Source organism: Oncorhynchus tshawytscha, linkage group LG09 (assembly GCF_018296145.1).
Source record: "Oncorhynchus tshawytscha isolate Ot180627B linkage group LG09, Otsh_v2.0, whole genome shotgun sequence".
NCBI lineage: Eukaryota > Metazoa > Chordata > Actinopteri > Salmoniformes > Salmonidae > Oncorhynchus > Oncorhynchus tshawytscha.
In genome coordinates, this window is record NC_056437.1 from 15,318,955 (window position 1) to 15,338,587 (window position 19,633).

General features: G+C 40.5%; 1 protein-coding gene and 1 long non-coding RNA gene across 3 annotated transcripts in view; one reads left to right on the forward strand and one right to left on the reverse strand.

The window, feature by feature from the left end:
• The window catches only part of epb41l4a (erythrocyte membrane protein band 4.1 like 4A), a 101,692-nt gene extending 95,841 nt beyond the window's left edge, over positions 1 to 5,851 (forward strand). For both annotated transcript variants that reach the window (XM_024430951.2, XM_024430952.2), the window contains 4 exons: positions 1,256 to 1,327; positions 3,787 to 3,897; positions 4,298 to 4,376; positions 4,838 to 5,851. In XM_024430951.2, coding sequence (XP_024286719.1) covers positions 1,256 to 1,327; positions 3,787 to 3,897; positions 4,298 to 4,376; positions 4,838 to 4,951 — 376 coding nt within the window. In that variant the 3' untranslated portion in view covers positions 4,952 to 5,851. The remainder of the gene's footprint in view (positions 1 to 1,255; positions 1,328 to 3,786; positions 3,898 to 4,297; positions 4,377 to 4,837) is intronic.
• Positions 5,852 to 13,880: 8,029 nt separating this feature from the next.
• On the reverse strand, positions 13,881 to 19,633 carry LOC112257416. The gene is made up of 4 exons (XR_002954567.2): positions 18,999 to 19,633; positions 18,126 to 18,190; positions 16,900 to 16,952; positions 13,881 to 16,568 (listed from the first exon to the last, which is right to left on the reverse strand). It is a non-coding gene; the product is annotated as an uncharacterized LOC112257416 (long non-coding RNA).

Below are 19,633 nucleotides of genomic sequence, written 5' to 3' on the forward strand. Positions count from 1 at the left end.
TGTGCCAAGCTTGTAGCATCATACCCAAGAAGACTCGAGGGTGTAATGTCTGCCAAAGGTGCTTCAACAAAGTACTGAGTAAAGGGTCTGAATACTTATGTAAATGTGATATTTCAGTTTTTTTCAAAAATGTCAAAATACCTGTTTTTGCTTTGTCATTATGAGGTATTGTGTGAAGATTGATGAGGGGAAAAAAACACATTTTTAATCAGTTTTAGAATAAGGCTGTAACCTAACGAAATGTGTGGAAGGTCAAGTCGTCAAAATACTTTCCGAATGCACTGTGTGTGTGTGTGTGTGTGTGTTGGCGTGTCAGTGTGCGTGAGTGTGTATGGCCCTGTGAGTGTGTGTGTTGGCGTGTCAGCGTGCGTGAGTGTGTATGGCCCTGTGAGTGTGTGTGTTGGCGTGTCAGTGTGTATGGCCCTGTGAATGTGCATAGCGACAATAATCCGCATAGAGACAATAATCAGATAATCCGTGTAGCCATTTAGTTAGCTATTTAGTTAGCTATTTATCAGTGTTATGGTTTGGAGATAGGAGCCTGTTAGTGTCAGACTTGATGCACTGGTACCGGCTGACGTGCGGAAGAGGAGAGAGTAGTCTATGACTTGGGTGATTTAAAAAAAAAAAATTCCCGGGCCTTCCTTTCAAACCGCCTGATATAGAGGTCCTGGGTGGCAGGGAGCTCGGCCCCAGTGATGTACTGGGCTGTCTTCACCAAGATGCTCTAACTGGTATAGCTGTTGAACTTTTTGAGGATTTGAGGGCACATGCCAAACCTTTTCAACCTCCTGAGGGGGAAGAGGCGCTGTCGGGCCTTCTTCAGGACTGTGCATGTGTCTGTGGACCATTTTCAATCCTTAGTGTTGTGGACACCGAGGAACTTGAAGTTCTCAACCGCTCCATGGTTGGACTGTATGTTCCAGACTTCCAGGTATTTTATGTAGATGTAATATGGTTAATCCTGGTTGCTTATCAACAGATAGGTAGTTGATAGTGTGACCTACAGATGGACTATCCAAATAAAGTATGACCAATAGGCCTTTTTTCTTGTGTTATGAAAAGTTAAAGGTGTAGCACTATAATGACTTGACTAACCATGACTAATAGTTGATAACTATTCATCAAGAGAATATACTATTGAACAGTATGCACTAACACAGCCTTCAGAGGTTTCTGAAAAAGTGTGCACAGCCTTTTCTCCAGTGAATGGTAACATGAATGGTAACATACCCTGGTGGTTGTGTTCCTACAGGAAGGAGCTGGTGGACCCTGCTCCTGATCTAACAGAGGATCAGCTGAAGGAGATCCCCTACAAGAAAGTGGAGTGAGTTACTGCTACTCCCTTCCTCATTAGATTAGATAGTCTGTACATTTTTTAAGATGAAAACTTGTCGATATGATAATCAGACAGGTCAATATGATAATCAGACAGGTCAATATGATAATCAGACAGGTCAATATGATAATCTGACAGTTAGGATAATATCATAATCAGACAGGTCTATATGATAATCAGACAGATCTATATGATAATATATAATATAATATGACAATCAGACAGGTCAATATGATAGTCAGACAGTTACGATATGATAAGCAAACAGGACTATATAATAATCAGACAGGTATATATAATGGTAATCAGACAGGTCAATATGATAATCAGACAGGTCTATATGACAATCAGACAATGATTATATGATAATCAGACAGGTATGATAATGTGATAATCAGATACAGTTGAAGTCGGAAGGTTCCATACACCTTAGCCAAATACATTTAAACTCAGTTTTTCACAATTCATGACATTTAATCCTAGTAAAACTTCCCTGTCTTAGGTCATTTAGGATCACCACTTTATTTTAAGAATGTGAAATGTCAGAATAATAGTAGAGAATGATTTATTTCAGCTTTTATTTCTTTCATCACATTCCCAGTGGGTCAGAAGTTTACATACACTCAATTAGTATTTGGTAGCATTGCCTTTAAATTGTTTAACTTGGGTCAAACGTTTCGGGTAGCCTTCCACAAGCTTCCCACAATAAGTTGGGTGAATTTTGGCCCATTCCTCCTGACAGAGCTGGTGTAACTGAGTCAGGTTTGTAGGCCTCCTTGCTCGCATGTGCTTTTTCAGTTCTGCACACAGATTTTCCATAGGATTGAGGTCAGAGCTTTGTGATGGTCACTCCAATACCTTGACTTTGTTGTCCTAAAGCCATTTTGCCACAACTTTGGAAGTATACTTGGTGTCATTGTTCATTTGGAAGACCCATATGCTACCAAGCCTTAACTTCCTGACTGATGTCTTGAGATGTTGCTTCAATATATCCACATAATTTTCCATCCTCATGATGCCATCTATTTTGTGAAGTGCACCAGTCCCTCCTGCAGAAAACCACCCCCACAACATGATGCTGCCACCCCTGTGCTTCACGGTTGGGATGGTGTTCTTCAGCTTGCAAGCCTCCCCCTTTTTTCTCCAAACATGACAATGGTCATTAGGGCCAAACAGTTGTATTTTTGTTTCATCAGACGAGAGGACATTTTTCCAAAAAGTGTGATCTTTGTCCCCATGTGCAGTTGCAAACTGTAGTCTGGCTTTTTTTATGGCAGTTTTGGAGCAGTGGCTTCTTCCTTGCTGAGCGGCCTTTCAGGTTATGTCTATATAGGACTAGTTTTACTGTGGATATAGATACTTTTGTACCTGTTTCCTCCAGCATCTTCACAAGGTCCTTTGCTGTTGTTCTGGGATTGATTTGCACTTTTCGCACCAAAGTGCGTTCATCTCTAGGAGACAGAACGCGTCTCCTTCCTGAGCGATATGACGGTTGCGTGGTCCCATGGTGTTTATACTTTGGTATTATTGATTGTACAGATGAACTAGGTACCTTCAGGCGTTTGGAAATTGCTCCCAAGTATGAAGCAGACTTGTGGAGGTCTACAAATGTTTTTCTTAAGTCTTGGCTGATTTCTTCAGATTTTCCCATGATGTCAAGCAAAGAGGCACTGAGTTTGAAGGTAGGCCTTGAAATACATCCACAGGTACACCTCCAATTGACTCAAATGATGTCAATTAGCCTATCAGAAGCATCTAAAGCCATGACATAATTTTCTGGAATTTTCCAAGCTGTTTAAAGGCACAGTCAACTTAGTGTATGCAAACTTCTGACCCACTGGAATTGTGATACAGTGAATTATAAGTGAAGTAATCTGTCTGTAAACAATTGTTGGAAAAATTACTTGTGTCATGCACAAAGTAGATGTCCTAAAGGACTTGCCAAAGCTATAGTTTGTTAACAAGAAATTTGTGGAGTGGTTGAAAAACAAGTTTTAATGTGTATGTAAACTACTGACTTCAACTGTTGGTATGATAACCAGACAGGTATGATAATATGATAATCAGAAAGGTATGATATTATGACAATCAGACAGGTCAATATGATAATCGTACAGGTCTATATGATAATCAGACAGGTCTATAATGAATGGAGCATGCTCAGTCAGCACATAGGGTCTGTAGATCTGCACTTGGATAAGAAGATAACAGATTCCCCACCAGTCTGAAGTGTTTCCATCACATCTTTAATGATTGAGTCTGGCCTTTTCATACTGCTCCCTGTAGAGATACATTATGCTCCATTTAATTCTCTCACCGCCTCTGAGATAGAAGCTGATGAATTCAGTATGGCGTGGGCTTATATCCCACTGGGCTAAATGAGAGGTAGGCCTACTCTCCTACACATGAGATAAAGTGAAGGATTCTATGTTCATCATTCTTTCCAGAACCCAAGGAGACCCAATCAAAATCCGGCACTCTCATTCCCCCCGGAGTTTCCATCAGTACCGACGCTCCCAGTGTTCCGAAGGGGAGAGGTCCGTGCTCTCTGAGGTCAAGTGAGTCTAAACTGGTCTCAGGCCAGATCTTATGGTTTTTCACTCTTCAAGAGTCTCACCCGAAAAATCACATTTAAATGGAACACAATCTGAGGCGCGTTGTAGATGTGTAAAGGCAGTGATCCTGACATTCGCAGAGATCACATTCACGGTAAACTCAGCAAATGTCTGCCCAATCACATATTACCTTTAAATGCCAAGGGCGCTGCAACGTCTGTCAAATTCAATCCCGGCTCTAGTCTAGTTATTGTACGGTTGCTTGATGCTGATGGTTCGTTCCTGTATTGTTCAGCACCTTGAGACATGATAATGGAAGTGACTGTGTGCTTCATAAATAGTATAGTATGATTAAAGTGTAACCCTGCGTTTGTCTTCCAACATCTAACACATCTCTCCCCAGCACCCGGACAGACCTTGTTCCCCCCTTACCTGTGACACGCACAGCAGACATCCCAGGTTCCAGCTCCACCTCCTCTCAGGTCAGTCACAAACCTTTTTCCTGCCGCTTATTGGTCAATGCGGCAGGGTAGCCTAGTGGTTAGAGCAGTGGTCTAGTAACTGGAAGGTTGCAAGTTCAAACCCCCGAGCTGACAAGGTACAAATCTGTCGTTCTGCCCCTGAACAGGCAGTTAACCCACTGTTCTTTGGCCGTCATTGAAAATAAGAATTTGTTCTTAACTGACTTGCCTGGTTAAATAAAGGTAAAATTATTTATTTATTTTTTAATAAAAAAATGCCACACGTACAAGCTGTGACAAAGGCTGTGAGGCAGAAATATTCACGATGAATAAAAGTGATACTTTGCGAGCGCATAGCAGGGTGATTATTTCATTTGAATGGCAGTGCTACACGTATTAAATACAATACCAGATTTTATTACCACAAACTCTGGTGAATTCATCTTCCTGCATTGATATTCAAACAATGTATTGTTTTCCAGAAGAAGCAAGGCTCTAAAGACACGCTGCTGTCAGAGATCATAGAGCATGACGTGAGGAGCAACGCCAAGGTGGTGAAGACGGTCCATACTCCCCGAACCAAGGTCGAGACGTGACCTGACAGAAATGCAACCACCACCGCAGAAACAATGCCACAATCTCTCACCAACAGAAAACATGTAAAGAAAAGCCTGATTTCTGAAAAGAAAGAAACATGAACTTGTGAAATACAACAGCGATGGCTGTGTAGAGTACACTGGCTGTGCTCTACACCAGTAACCAACCCCACCTTGGAGTACTGCTCTGTGTATGTACAGTATGTGTTAGATAATGCATGGAAACCCCTTTAAGAGGACAGAAAGGACACTTTTCAAAGTGTTTGTGCCAGTGTACTCTGCTGTCTTTTGACCACACCGACACCAGTAATCCTGTACAGTGTCTTCATTTTAGTGAGCATTTAAGCTTTAAGGCGCTTTTGTGTAAGCCTGGTCCCAGATATATTTGTTCTGTATAACCAACTCCACAACGACCATAGGCTATACAGTACAAACAGATCTGGGCCCACAGTACTCGTGAGTGGGCGAGATATACTGTATAATTGTACTCAGTTGTTGTAATCCGGATGAGACCGGATTGTGTAGCGATCACTGCACAGTGAGGTCTTACATCAATCATGTTTTACTATGCATTTGCCTCCAAATTGATTTGACTTCCGTTATTATTATACAATATGCAGTATTAATACATAGTGTTTCACTCATTCATGTTGAGCTCCCATGAGGACACGAAGTTTGCATCTGAAATGGCACCCTATTCCCTGCATTGTGCACTACTTTAAACAGACCCTTATGGACCCTGGTCAAAAGTATTACACTGGGGATAGAGTGTCATTTGTGACGCAGACTGGGTTATTATGTTACTGTATTGTCAGGTGTGTTTACTGTAAGAACTTCTGTACTGTAGGAAACTTTGCTGCTGGACCCAAAATTTTTTTGCACATTAATACTGAATATTTCGGGGGGATTTATCATCAATTACAATAATGAATAATGAGTAGCCCACACTGTACAGTAGTTGGACTGGAAATTCATCCTTGTCAATAAATACATTCAATATGTCTAAAATGTTGTCGGTGTGTTTCATGATATTGATTATATATTGTTTCTGTAGTAACACTTGTCACCACCAAGTGGAGTCAGATGGCCAGGGTTTGCTCTCTAATGGTTGCTTGTTGTAAGAGAAGAGGACACTGGCTGGCTGCACTGTACACCAGTAACCTGAAGAGTGTAAAGCTCAAGGACAAGATGACTATGTGTAACATACCAATGGATTTAATTTATTCAGGGTTTTTATTTGGTCTAAAATCATGAAATTCTTACTTATTTGATCCTGTTCTTTTTGGAGAATCAGTGTGGAAGCACTGATGGACAAAACCAAGACAAAATGTAATGTCTATGTAATGGTGGTGGTGTCTGGGATGACTCACTCTGCCTTGCTGGAATGATAAGACAAGAAAGTCAGAAATGGAAGAAATAGTTCAGCAGCTGCTACAATATATTCATACAGGAACACCAACTAAACTACTAACGTTGGATTTAGAAACACAACAGTCCCTAATCTAATCTACAATCCTTGTAAAATCCATGTATGCAACTTTCTAGTGGATGAATGGAGAAATGAAAGTGATAACTATTAGGAACATATTTTAGGATGGCCAATAATGAATTCTATATACACCCATGTGAAGTATCTCAACAGCAACAACGATGACTCACTGTTATAGCAAGCAAACTGCTCAGCCATTTGAGTTGGCACTGAGTGTGTGTTGACTACTGCATGATGAATGGTAAGGCAGTTGATCTCAGGTTGTGTCCTGACTTCAACTCAACGGAATGACTCAGACTTTGTCCTAGAAAGCCTGATATGATTATTGGTTTATTCGGATCCCCATTAACTTAAGCAGAAGCAGCAACTATTCTTTCTGGGGTCCACACAAAAACATAAAACACAACAAGTAACAAAACACTGATGGACAAGAACAGTCACACAAATGTAAAATATGATATACACTGGGTATACAAAACATTGGGAACACCTTCCTACTATTGAGTTGCAACCCCCTTAGCCCTCAGAACAGCCTCAATTCTTCGAGGCATGGACACTACAAGGTGTCGAAAGCATTCCACAGGGATTCTGGCCCATGCTGACTCCAAAACATCCCACAGTTGTGTCAAGGTGGCTGGATATTCTTTGGGTGGTGGACCATTCTTGAAACACACGGAAAACCGTTGTGTGAAAAACCCAGCCTTTTTGCACTTCTTGACACACTGAAACCGGTGCGCCTGGCACCTACTACCAAGGCTTAAAAATCCTTCTTTAACCTGTTTCTTCCCCTTCATCTACACTGATTGAAGTGGATTTAACAAGTGACATCAAGAAGAAGAAGAAGAAGTGATCACAGCTTTAAACTGGATTCACCTGGTCAGTCTGTCATGGAGAAAGCAGGTGTTCCTAGTGTTCTGTACACTCAGTGTAGAAACAATACAACTATTCTGCCAGCATTCTTCCATCCATACATTTCCTGCCTTTCCTCCTTCTATGGTCTGAGATGTAGCCTATGGTATGACTTTCTCTCACTGTTTACATACATTTCCACTGATCTGATATAGCCTGCCTCCCCATTCCTCTGACTCAGTTTATCTCCTCATATCTGCACCGGAGCTAGTCACGATTTTAATGTGTTATGGCAGCATACCAGCAGGCTGTGCCAAATGCACTCATTCACCTCTTTCAAAGAAAGGATATGAGCAGGGCCCAGTGTTAGAAGATTATACCGTGCTAAGCATGAACGGAGTGCGCCTGTACTTTGGAATGTTTCATGGATTAGGTGAGAGGGTTTATGTTTATTTGTAAGAGACATATTTAATTGTATAGCCTTTACAATAATGTAAACACAGAAAAATAGTGTACTAATTTCATCTTCTTCTTAGCATACAGAAGCACTCCATTGTAGCAGACTGAAGTTCTTCAACCAACCAATTGAGTCCTGTAGGGACTACATTATAATAATGGGCCTATCCATGTCTTATGCCCTCTAAACATCCTGTTTTCCTGGAGGACAAGAGCCAGCACCCAGAAGCACTCAACTTGATGTAAACAGGAAACTGTAACATCCTCCTATTCCTTCCTGGTTTATGACAGACCTATTTATCCAGTGAATGTGAAGACGTCTGTGTTATCCTGATTAAACAGCTGGGACTCAAGGATGTATCAGTATTAAGGCAGTTTCTATGGAAAGTCCCCATATACATATCAGATTTGAATGAAATACAGTACCAGTACTAAATAGCTATGACAAAAAAGTGCAAACTACCCATGAAGTTTAAATACCAGATTTTGATGGGATATATAGTACAGTAGTTGTACTTGCTAGTGGGATATTGCAACCTTTATTTTACTAGGCAAGTCAGTTAAGAACAAATTCTTCTTTTCAATGACGGCCTGGGAACAGTGTCAGAACGACAGATTGGTACCTTGTCAGCTCGGGGATTTGAACTTGCAACAGCTGTGTTATCCAGGTTATTAGTCCAATGCTCTAACCACTAGGCTACCCTGCCTCCCCTACACTACATCAATCAAATCTGCATGACCTCAGGGCCTGTTCCATGTCTGATGCCTAAACAGATCCAGAGACTGTCATGGGAGGACAGTGTCCCCTTTGTGGAAATCTTCTGCTACAGACAAACCTCTAGCACCGAGGTTGTTGTGTAGTCAGTGCACAGACATCTGTTCCTACTGGGGCATGTCTGCTGCAGGCCAATGGAAATGAATCCAGTAAATAAGACTGATGGACAGCCAGACACAACTTGCCTAACAAAGAGGTAACTTCTGATGTCATCTTATGCCACTCCTCAAGAGTGTAATACAGTCAACCATCCGAGCCAAATGCTCCACACTCTTAATGCTCCATCTCTCAACTTGTTCTCTGAGAAATTGAAATAGGGATTTAATTATTAAAAGTCTAAGCTGTTGGGGGGAGGGGGCTTCTAAGCTGACATATGGAATTGTTATTCATTTTTGGGCTTATTTTTGGGGGAGGGGTAGATCAGCTTTAATATTGCAGATAGATTGTAGCTTCCAATCACCCGTATGCTATTTTGCAAATATATATGTATATACAGTACCAGTCAAAAGTTTGGACACACCTACTCATTTGAACACACCTACTCAAGGTTTTATCTTTATTTTTACAATTTTCTAATAATAGTGAAGACATCAAAACCATGAAATAACACATGGAATCATGTAGTAACCAAAAAAGTGTTAAACAAATCAAGATACATTTTATATTTGAGATTCTACAAAGTAGCCACCGTTTGCCTTGATGACAGTGTTGGGGTTTGTTCCTTGTTCCTTGTCAATCATTGGTGAAATTAGCATTCAGACAATATCTTTAAGTAAATCAATCACTCATTTATTAATGCAATTGCAGACAGAAGTTGACAACAGGAACATAGCACGCATGTTTCCGAGTAAGTTCTGCAAAATAGAAAAGGGTCCGAGTTGTTTTCTTATTCCTACAGCCATATATCTAGTGATGTCACTACCTACATCATTACCTTCTACTCACGAGACCAAAACCATGCCTAAACAGCTATATAAACAAGAGTTTTTGTGTTATCTAAAAGCTTAGCAGTAAATGTCCACTCCCCAAGTTGATTTATAGTGGAATGTCTGACTAGTCTCTTATCTCTTACACTCCCTGCAGAGTTCTGTCTTCACAGTCACACATTTCTCAGACAGTTTCTTCATAAGAGGCAGATAACCTAGAAAAGACTGTGGAACAATATTACACCTTTATAATGAATATATTTATTGTTCATCTGTAGTCTATGATCCTATAAATGTAAGGAGAGAGGGGTCTTATAACTCCTCCCCTTCTATTAATACAACATAAGCATAATCAATTATTATAATACATCAAACATTTGATACAGCCCCTATCACGACCCCAAGGTGAACCCCTGACAACAGCTTTGCACACTCTTGGCATTCTCTCAACTAGCTTCAACTGGAATGCATTTCCAACAGTCTTGAAGGAGTTCCCACATAAGCTGAGGACTTGTTGGCTGCTTTTCCTTCACTCTGCTGTCCAACTCATCCCAAACCATCTCAATTTGTTTGAGGTTCTTGATTGTGGAGGCCAAGTCCATCACTCTCCTTCTTGGTCAAATAGCCCTTACACAGCCTGGAGGTGTGTTGGGTCATTGTCCTGTTGAAAAACAAATGATAGTCCCAAGCGCAAACCAGATGGGATGGCGTATCGCTGCAGAATGCTGTGGTAGCCATGCTGGTTAAGTGTGCCTTGAATTCTAAATAAATCACAGACTGTGTCACCAGCAAAGCACTCCCACACCTCCTCCATGCTTCACGGTGGGAACCACACATGTGAAGATCATCCCGTTCACCTACTCTGCGTCTCACAAAGACACGGGTTGGAACCAAAAATCTCAAATTTGGACTCATCAGACCAAAGGACAGATTTCCACCAGTCTAATGTCCATTGCTCGTGTTTCTTGGCCCAAGCAAGTCTCCTCTTCTTATTGGTGTCCTTTAGTAGTGGTTTCTTTGCAGCAATTCAACCATGAAGGCCTGATTCACGCAGTCTCCTCTGAACAGTTGATGTTGTGAGATGTCTGTTACTTGAAGCATTTATTTGGGCTGCAATTTCTGAGGCTGGTAACTCTAATGAACTTATCCTCTGCAGCAGAGGTAACTCTGGGCCTTCATTTCCTGTGGCGGTCCTCATGAGTGCCAGTTTCATCATAGGTCTTGATGGTTTTTGTGACTGCACAAAGTTCTTGACATTTCCCGCATTAACTGACCTTCATGTCTTAAAGTAATGATGGACTGTCATTTCTTTTTGCTTATTTGAGCTGTTCTTGCCATAATATGGACTTGGTATTTTACCAAATAGGGCAATATTCTGTATACCACCCCTACCTTGTCACAACAGAACTGATTGTCTCAAACACATTAAGGGAAGAAATTCCACAAATGAACTTATAACAAGGCACACCTGTTAATTGAAATGCATTCCAGGTGACTACCACACGAAGCTGGTTGAGAATGTCAAGAGTGTGCAAAGTTGTCATCAATGCAAAAGGTGGCTATTTTGAAGAATCTCAAATATTTGTTTAACAATTTTTTGGGTTACTACATGATTCCATATGTGTTATTTTATAGTTTTGATGTCTTCACTATTAATCTACAATGTATAAAATAGTAAAAAAAATAAAGAAAAACATTGGAATGAGTAGGTGTGTCCAAACTTTTTACTGGTACTGTATGCTTGTAAATTTACCATTAAAAAGAACCATGTGTTTGAGTGTCCATATAGCTGTACCATGATATTTGCATTGCTACTAAGTAACCCTCCAATTGTTCTCGACTATTCCACCCGCTAAAGCCCCTCCCCATCCCAAGTTGGGTTGTCATCCCAGTGACCGGCAGACCACCCCCGTCCTCCCGGATCCCTAGGCCCCCCGAGAGGCCAGGACCTATCCTTCAAAAAAAGAGAACACAGTTCCACCCACAGAACAGAAGCAGATCAATCTCTAAAAGTATTTCCAATGCTCTCACCTCAATTTGCTTTATATATAACTATTCAAATATATATATATTAACATCATCATTAACAATTAATATGCGTAATAATGTTGGCAGTTCATAGAAATGATTGTTACCTATAACCAGGATTGTTACCTATAACCAGGATTGTTACCTATAACCAGGATTGTTACCTATAACCAGGATTGTTACCTATAACCAGGATTGCCATTGCATTACATTACATTTTTGTTCAGCAATTATTATTTTAGCAAACAATTATTGTGATTCCTACTATATTGTCCCTAACATCCTTGCCCCTAGCAAAAGATGTGGGATACATACACACAAACATACTCTTACACACTCTACCCCTTTCCCCCACAATCAACCATAAGCTCAGATGTTCAACAGTTGTTACATCCCAGAGCCCAACTCAATAAAGGACCTGATTTATGAATGCATTTACAGTTACAGCTGTTTGAGAAACCATGCAAGATTGAGCAAAAATTTGAGAAATGTAGAAGTCTTAGGTGATGAAGATCAGATCCACCCCCTTCCCCTGAAAACACACACATGCTGGTCCTCCTGACCATTCTCCCAAGCATCTCTCTGCATTCAGACATACGGAATTGTTTTAAGATGGTCATACTATGGATCATTTAACAATTTGATTTATAATTTTAGGACCCTTACAGGTAAAATATTGAATTTGGCCTTTACTACTATAACCCAGAGACAGACTGCTCCTGAGGTATTTCCTGATCCTGTCCTCTCACTCTAAAATAACAGTACGTGATTAAGATCATGTGTTGCCACAGACACTCATGCATTGCGGAAAGCCTGAAAAAGCTGAAAGCTCATGTATCATTGATGTTATACGGTAAGTTAGGCAATGGATGTCATAAGTGTGTGTATGTGTGTACAGCATCATAGTCTACGGGAGCATAACTGGAATCCACATTGTTCAAATGCAGTACCTGAATTGCTGTTGACCCTTATGCAATGTGCACTAAAATAACATCAATAATAACATCAGAAATCGCAAAACTGCAGCATTTGTGTGTGCGTGAGCGCGTGTCTGGAATGGATGTTTTCCTTAGGAAAGCTAAAATGTCCTGGGTCTCAGGGGTAGCCGGCTGGTAAAATGATTCTATGAAAGAGCTGGTCCCAGAGTCCCAGTGGACCATAACTTACCATGCTACAGTACACAGTGCCTTGAAGTATACAACACAGCGCTTTAGCCTTCACCACCAGTATGATTTAAAGTCTGGCTTGGAAGGCACCACCCTGACACAGTAATTACTCAATTGAACGTTATAACACAACTGTCTGATGATAAATTGAATGCAAACTTTCCTATGTGTCTGTGTTTTTTTCTTTTTCTTTCTGCAGTGCAGACAATAAAACATTTTCCAACTTGGAATCCTTGGTATTGTTTTGGAAAAGAGAGAGGGGTCCGGAGGAAGGGAGAGAGAGAGAGGCGTTTGAAAGCTGGAGCTGCTGATGAGATTAGAATGAGCTGGTCACAGAAACAGACAGCATCAGGGAACAAGGGAGGACTCAGCAGTGGCTCTGCTCTATCTGACCAGACCCTCCTGCCTGTACCCAGATGTCAGGGAATAATGGGCTTTGCATGCATGAACCCAACTTTACCACAACAGCCCAAATCCTGCAGTGGAAGACAGCATCTACGCCCACAAAATGTACACACCAGTCACACACACATGTGCACGCTCATTCGCACACACAAGGAGAAGAGGTATTGAAGAAAGTTTCCCAAAATCTAGCTATAGTCCTAAATTCACATCCATGCAGTTTGGGTGTGAAATTGTTTGCCAAGCGTTAGCCACATTCCATTTCCTCTTGACAGTATTTTCCATGTGATGCTCCAAAACTTTCCCAGAATCTAACAGAACTGCTAATAAGGCCTTTCTATGTGTAAAACTGACCTCGCTATTGAATGAAAGAGGGATTTGATGTCCTTGTGTGGGAGTGTATTACCGTTTTGCCATCATATCAATGCACAATTCTCCAATGTATCTTGATTCATCCCTGAAAAGCAATCATCTCTGGGTAAGTTTGCTCTGATAACAGTTTTTGCACTTAAAATGTGTCCTAAAGCTTAGTTTTCCTGTGTCAGTAGAAAAGTGGTTTGGGGTGGGAAAGATTCATCCAACTATGTTGTAAGTAATATCCTCTTCGATGCCACAGGTTAAAACAATCATGCTTTAGATCTGCTCTGAATTGCTGTCAGTCAGAACTGTTGTCTGCTGATGGCTATAAACCACTGCTTGAAAATGACTTTTGACTTTTTGCAACAACGTATTCCATGGCGCGGCATGATCAATTTCTCAAACAAAGCACAATTGCACAAGTTTCCTACAACACTGGAAAAACTCCAGCAACATCAACAGATTCAAATAAAAACACAAATTTACGAGCTTGCATATTTATTGCACTACTTTTAAAATTGCCAACAAAAAAAATACATGGGATACTGTAAGTTAAGTGCATCGTTGTAATAATTTTGCAAAGCTGGCATATCGTGTTTTTTTCCAACCATTTACAGTGGTAATTACTGAATACCTGACTCAACACACTACAGCACATCCTGCATATGCTATTCACTTTGCTATGTACAAAATAGCTTACATATTAACTAGTCTGAAAGGAAAGAACTGCAAGAGGAAAAATGTGTAACAAATCAACTCAATGAGGAAGAGAGCAAGCGATCAATAACACTAGAACATGCTGGTCCAAAAAGGTCCCCAGAATCAGGGGAGAATGGAAGACAAAAGAATAACAACATGGGCTTTCAAGTTGGTTATTATCATATTAATATTAGAATCTTTAACAAAATAAATTAACAGGGAAGCAAAGACAAAACTGCAAATACTGACATTACCTTGATGTTTTAAATCTATAGCTAAAAACAATAAGCTTTTTGGTTTTAGTTTGTCTGTTTTATAACAAAGTAAGCTTCTCATCAACATTCATTTACAAAATCATTCAAAAAATACATAAATTAAAAAGATTGTTCTATTCTAACTTTGCTACATGTGCACCATTTGGAAAATTTTATTTAATTTTTTTAACAAGATTATATGCATCATGTGATTCCAGTCTCACGTTAACTAACATTAAGTCACACATGACTCTCTATAGGATTAAGTCATATCCAGCTGGTGAAGGAGATGAGGAAAAGTTGGAACCCTGAACCCAAACCCAAACAGGCTGGGCCTTAAAACACATTGAGTGTGTTCATTCCTTTTAGCATTTACCTCTATCAAGTTCTCTCAAGTGCCATTTTTGAAAAGCATGACTTTTCAAAAAAAATAACCTTCATTTTACATTTAACCGTTTACTTATTCTAATCAACTTGAAGCAGATAGACATTAACAATGCGTTATTCTGTGGCGTCTTCTATATGTTTCCATGTGACAAATTCATAACTCACTCGTTTGTGTGCAAAGTCTCTTAGATCTCCGTTACACACAAACATGCTAGGGGCAGAACTGCACTCTTCGTTTCGAGATTGTCTGTCAATCAAAACACACTTAAGCTGAACATGTTCTAAAAGTGACCAGTGCTGGGTACTACTAGGTACATTGTATACCTTTGAATGCACATGTCAGTATTAAAGGGTAACTAGTGTTTTTAACAATTGCAGTTTTGTGATTGCTCCCATCAACATGGTATATCCTCAAATCTTCACATGAATCCTCTTTTCCTTTAGTAAAACATTGACCATGATAAAAGTTTATATTTCCTCAAATCTTAAATCCAATGAGAAAGCCGCACAGAAAACAACAGTGAAAAACTAAGCCAATCCAGACCAAGTTACAACAACCATGACAAAGAACCAACACCTTCTTTACTCAGAATGTGAAAGTAAAACAAGAAAACCCATCTCGGCTACCTTTCCAAGGAGCAGATTAAAGTCCAAAATAGCACCAATCATCAGTGTCTCAGTTCCGTGGCAGCATCTCACTCACTTACCACAAGGGAACAATGCATTTCTACTATAGCTACTTCTATAGGCTACATCACAGCGTACATAACTGTCTACACATGGTTTTATACTAGCAACAAACATTCTAAAACTTTTAAAAAGCAAACTTACTTAAAACCATAAACATTTAAAATACAGAAACACACTAGCAAGCATTTACTAGCTAACATGGAAAAGGGGGGACTCTTAGCCTCAGTAAATACTGTAGAGTGTGTAAATATTAAGAGTTTTGAGAATGAGAGAAGAATTTGAGAGCTGAAAGGTGTGAATCACCTGAAGAGCAGAGCAATTAGGACTGTTAAAAAGTAAAATCTTGAACCCAACTTTTGAATGGTTCTGCTTCGAGGTGCAACCACTCCCTTCCAAGACATTGAAGAGTGTTTTGTAGAGATAATGATACAGGTCTAGGCCTAGCTTAATACTGTGTTAAGGAGCAACTAGTGTGATCACATACTGCAGTTGAGCGTGTGAACAGTGCAGAGAACTGAGTGAGTGTTAAAACATAAATAGGAGGATAATGCTGCTGTTTAAACTGTGATTTGTTCTGTGGCAGAGTGGATGACATGCTGCTGCTTGTCAGTTACTGTACTCAGCCCACAAGGGACCACCTGTAGAATTCGTAAACGTAGACGTGGGTCTCTGCTAGCCTGGTCCCAGATCTGTTTGGGCAGTCACCAAAAGCCATGGAAGACAGCACAAACAGACCTGGGATCAGGCTAGGTCTCTGCTGTTGGAGACTGCTATTACATTGCTTTGTGTCATTCGGCTTTTCCTCTCCTTCCTGAAAACAAACATATCATCAAGGCTTAGAGTCCCTAACAAGCTACTGTATATCTATCTAATGTGTTAATAAATCACAAAAAATAGACAGAGAAGGTATGAAACTTCAGAGTCATCATGATGTCATCTATACCCATCCTTTCCCTTCCCCCCCAAAAAGGTTAGACATGATTACAAAAATCAGAAATGAAAATACATTTTTTTCTCTCCCATTTCTTCTTTATGATGACAGTGTTTTGTTTCTCCCAGGAAGGAGCGAAGGGAAGGACCGGTGAGTTGTTTTGTTGCTGCTCCCCTTTGGTCCGACCGACAGTGACCTGCAGTCTTTTCTGTGAAAGAAAGGAAAAAGTTCATTCAAAATTCTAGACATAATAATATAATCGACAACGACTGCTCGTGTGGATACTCTAGGTTGAGACTTGCCAAAAGACTTTGCAATTACGTCATCCTGAAGAATCTTCTGTAAATTCAGCTATACGTAGATTTTGGGTCCGACAACATAATACTAGGAAACCTTTTTAACCACAATTTAGCCTAGGCTAGAGCAGGTTTCTCAGGATGTGTATCAGCTGTTAGAATGAGATAATGACACCTTTACAGTCCATTAAATAATACAGTAGGACTGCACTGTCATTCATTAATAGACTTGGCTGTTCTTACCTCAGGGGAGCCATCATAGCCTGTTAATTTCAGTCTGAGGGTTAAACTGGTACCTAAGACCAAGAGAGACAAGCATGAAAAATAACTATTTGATTCATGAACAACAGTGAGTCAGTGATCCCTAGCTGCAATTCATTACCCTAGAACTCACAACGAGACAAGCAAATACGAAAACAGAAAAGACAATAAGGGATCTGAGAAAACACATTTACTGTTGCTTAAGCTAGCATCATATTATAAAGTAGACTATAACTGTTAGGCCTGCTCAAAGCAGACTCAAGGGGATCTTTATGACCAAACAGTTCAACTCAGCTCTTGCAATATTGAACTAGAATGCAGGACGACACACAAACATTGGAAAATCATTTTCTAGGACAGAGATAAATGTAATGTAAAAACAACCGAACTAGCCCTTCCTAGAATTTTCACAAAACTTGAACTCAATATTCCTGGAGAGAATCTGCCCTCCTAACTCCTTCCTTCTTACCGCAACTTAGTAGTTTAACATGACTTAGTAGTTTAAATGCACATGTTAAATTTACAGTACAGTAAAGTAGAGGCAGTAGGGAAGGCCACCTGTTTAAAACAGACTGTCTTTTCCACTTCCCAGACTGCAGCTTGGAGCACCTCCAGGCAACACCAGTCAAACGAGGTCACATTTTTCCCCCAGCGGCAGTCCACTGCATTGAGGCTGTCTCGAACTCACTGAACCCACAGGCAGCCTTGAGCTAGCATAGACAGCGCTGCTGCATCGGAGCCATGGACTTATATAACTGGTCAGAGGCCTGCTCAATGCTGAGCAGTAGTGATGATACTGTACCAGCTAAAGCTGTGATTGGGTCATAAATACCGGTATATCACTCTGATTGGACAAGGGAAGGCACGCTTGTATCATTACAGATTCTGATTGGTGATGGTTTAGTGTGATGTTCTGATTTGGTTATAGGTTCCTTCCATCATTGGTTAGATTAGGATATGATACTTGCCATGGATCATAATTACTTGCCATGGATTGTTTAAAATGCAGATTATATTGCCAAAAGCAATACTGTTCCCCTATAGTCTTGAATACACAGACAACACATAGAGCAAATTATGATAAAACAATATAGTAACAAGTCAAAGCAATAGCCTAGAGCTACATGTGACAATATGTTGATTTTAATTATCCTATCTATGGTTAGGTTGAGATCTGTGAATTTTAACAGGGCGACATCAAATGTTACCTTGATTATCTGCAAGAGCCGCATTTCTACTGCATAGTCAGTCTGGCATCAGGGCAAGTGTGGGACTGCGAGATAAAAAATAAATATATATATAAACATGATAAAACATTTGTGTGTATATCACTACAGACATAATTGAAGAATCAAGCATTCAGTGACAGTCAGTATACATTAAATAAACGGCATCTCAATGCACAATAATGCGCCATGCAGTAAAAGCGTATTATCAAATACACGTGTGCACAAGACAGACAAAAATGACTTCATCTTTTTGACTAAAAAAAGATGTAGCTAGTAAAAACAGCAAGCAGCCTTGTGGGGAGAGAACCCCATACACGGCTGCGTTGACCCAACTGCCCCCGTCTAAATACAGATTCATGCAATCCCTGAATGAGCACCTGCCGGTGCTTTACAAATGTATCATTCAACAGCAAAACACCTCGCTACATTGTGATTGTTACAGTTAATATCGTAATGTGTCAAGTAATATAATATTACAAATATAGCTAGCTATTAAATTAAAATACCAATGCTGCTGCATAAACTTGCTGGTTTGCAAGCAATAATCTAGCGTTTACGTCAAGCAAATTGTACTTGCCGTCTTTGCTAGCCTCTCAAACAAAGAAAGGGGGTTGCAGTCAGTCTACGCCTGAAGCTGCTAGCTAGGGTTGGCTCGCACCAAAATGCCATGCCAGCTTGGCAGCTCGCTAGTTAGTGAGCTAGCTAGCTAACCTCATAGCTAGCTAGCTAACGTAGCTAGACCGGCAAAGATAAAACACGTCTGCTAACACACAATTATGTTGCTACTGGCTAGCCATCTAAGCAGATTCGATAAGTAACATAGAACAGCTCATTGTAATTAAATGTACTTACAGATTGAAGCCCAGTTATACTAAAGTCATTTCCATTAGTTCGCTAGCCAGCTAGCGGTGGGGAGGCCAGCTGGCGCTGATGAAGTTTCAATTTTACTGGCACAATATTGCATACGTATAGCTCGTAAACACGGCAAGCAGCCTTGCGGGAACAGAACCCCATATACGGCTGCGTTGACCCAACTGCCACCGTCTTTAACTAACTAGCTTGCTGTTGGCTCGGGGCCAGGCCCCCCATTACATCTGCAGTAGTGTACAGTCAGACTGCTCCGTGCTTACTCGGCAGTCTGCGGTAACTCAAGGTCCCCCTCTGTCTGGGAGAGACAGCTTCTCCAATCAGAGCGAAGGCCGGTGGAGCCAACCTCTAAACATTGAGGGGATTCGATGAATCTTGCCCGGACGCCATTGTAAGCGTGTTTTGCACCGGCTGAAAGTTGACTCCATTGAGTTCGAAACCGGGTTGCTTCCAGGGCGTGAATTTGGTGCCCAACTCTGTCCGACGGAGAAATCGGCTCAAAACAAACGTGACGTAATTTAGCACGTGTAGTAATGAGCAGGATTCGGTGTTTTCACATGCAAAAGTGCCTTCCCAAAGAAAACTATTTTAAAAATCCAAACATAAATTCTATGGAAAAT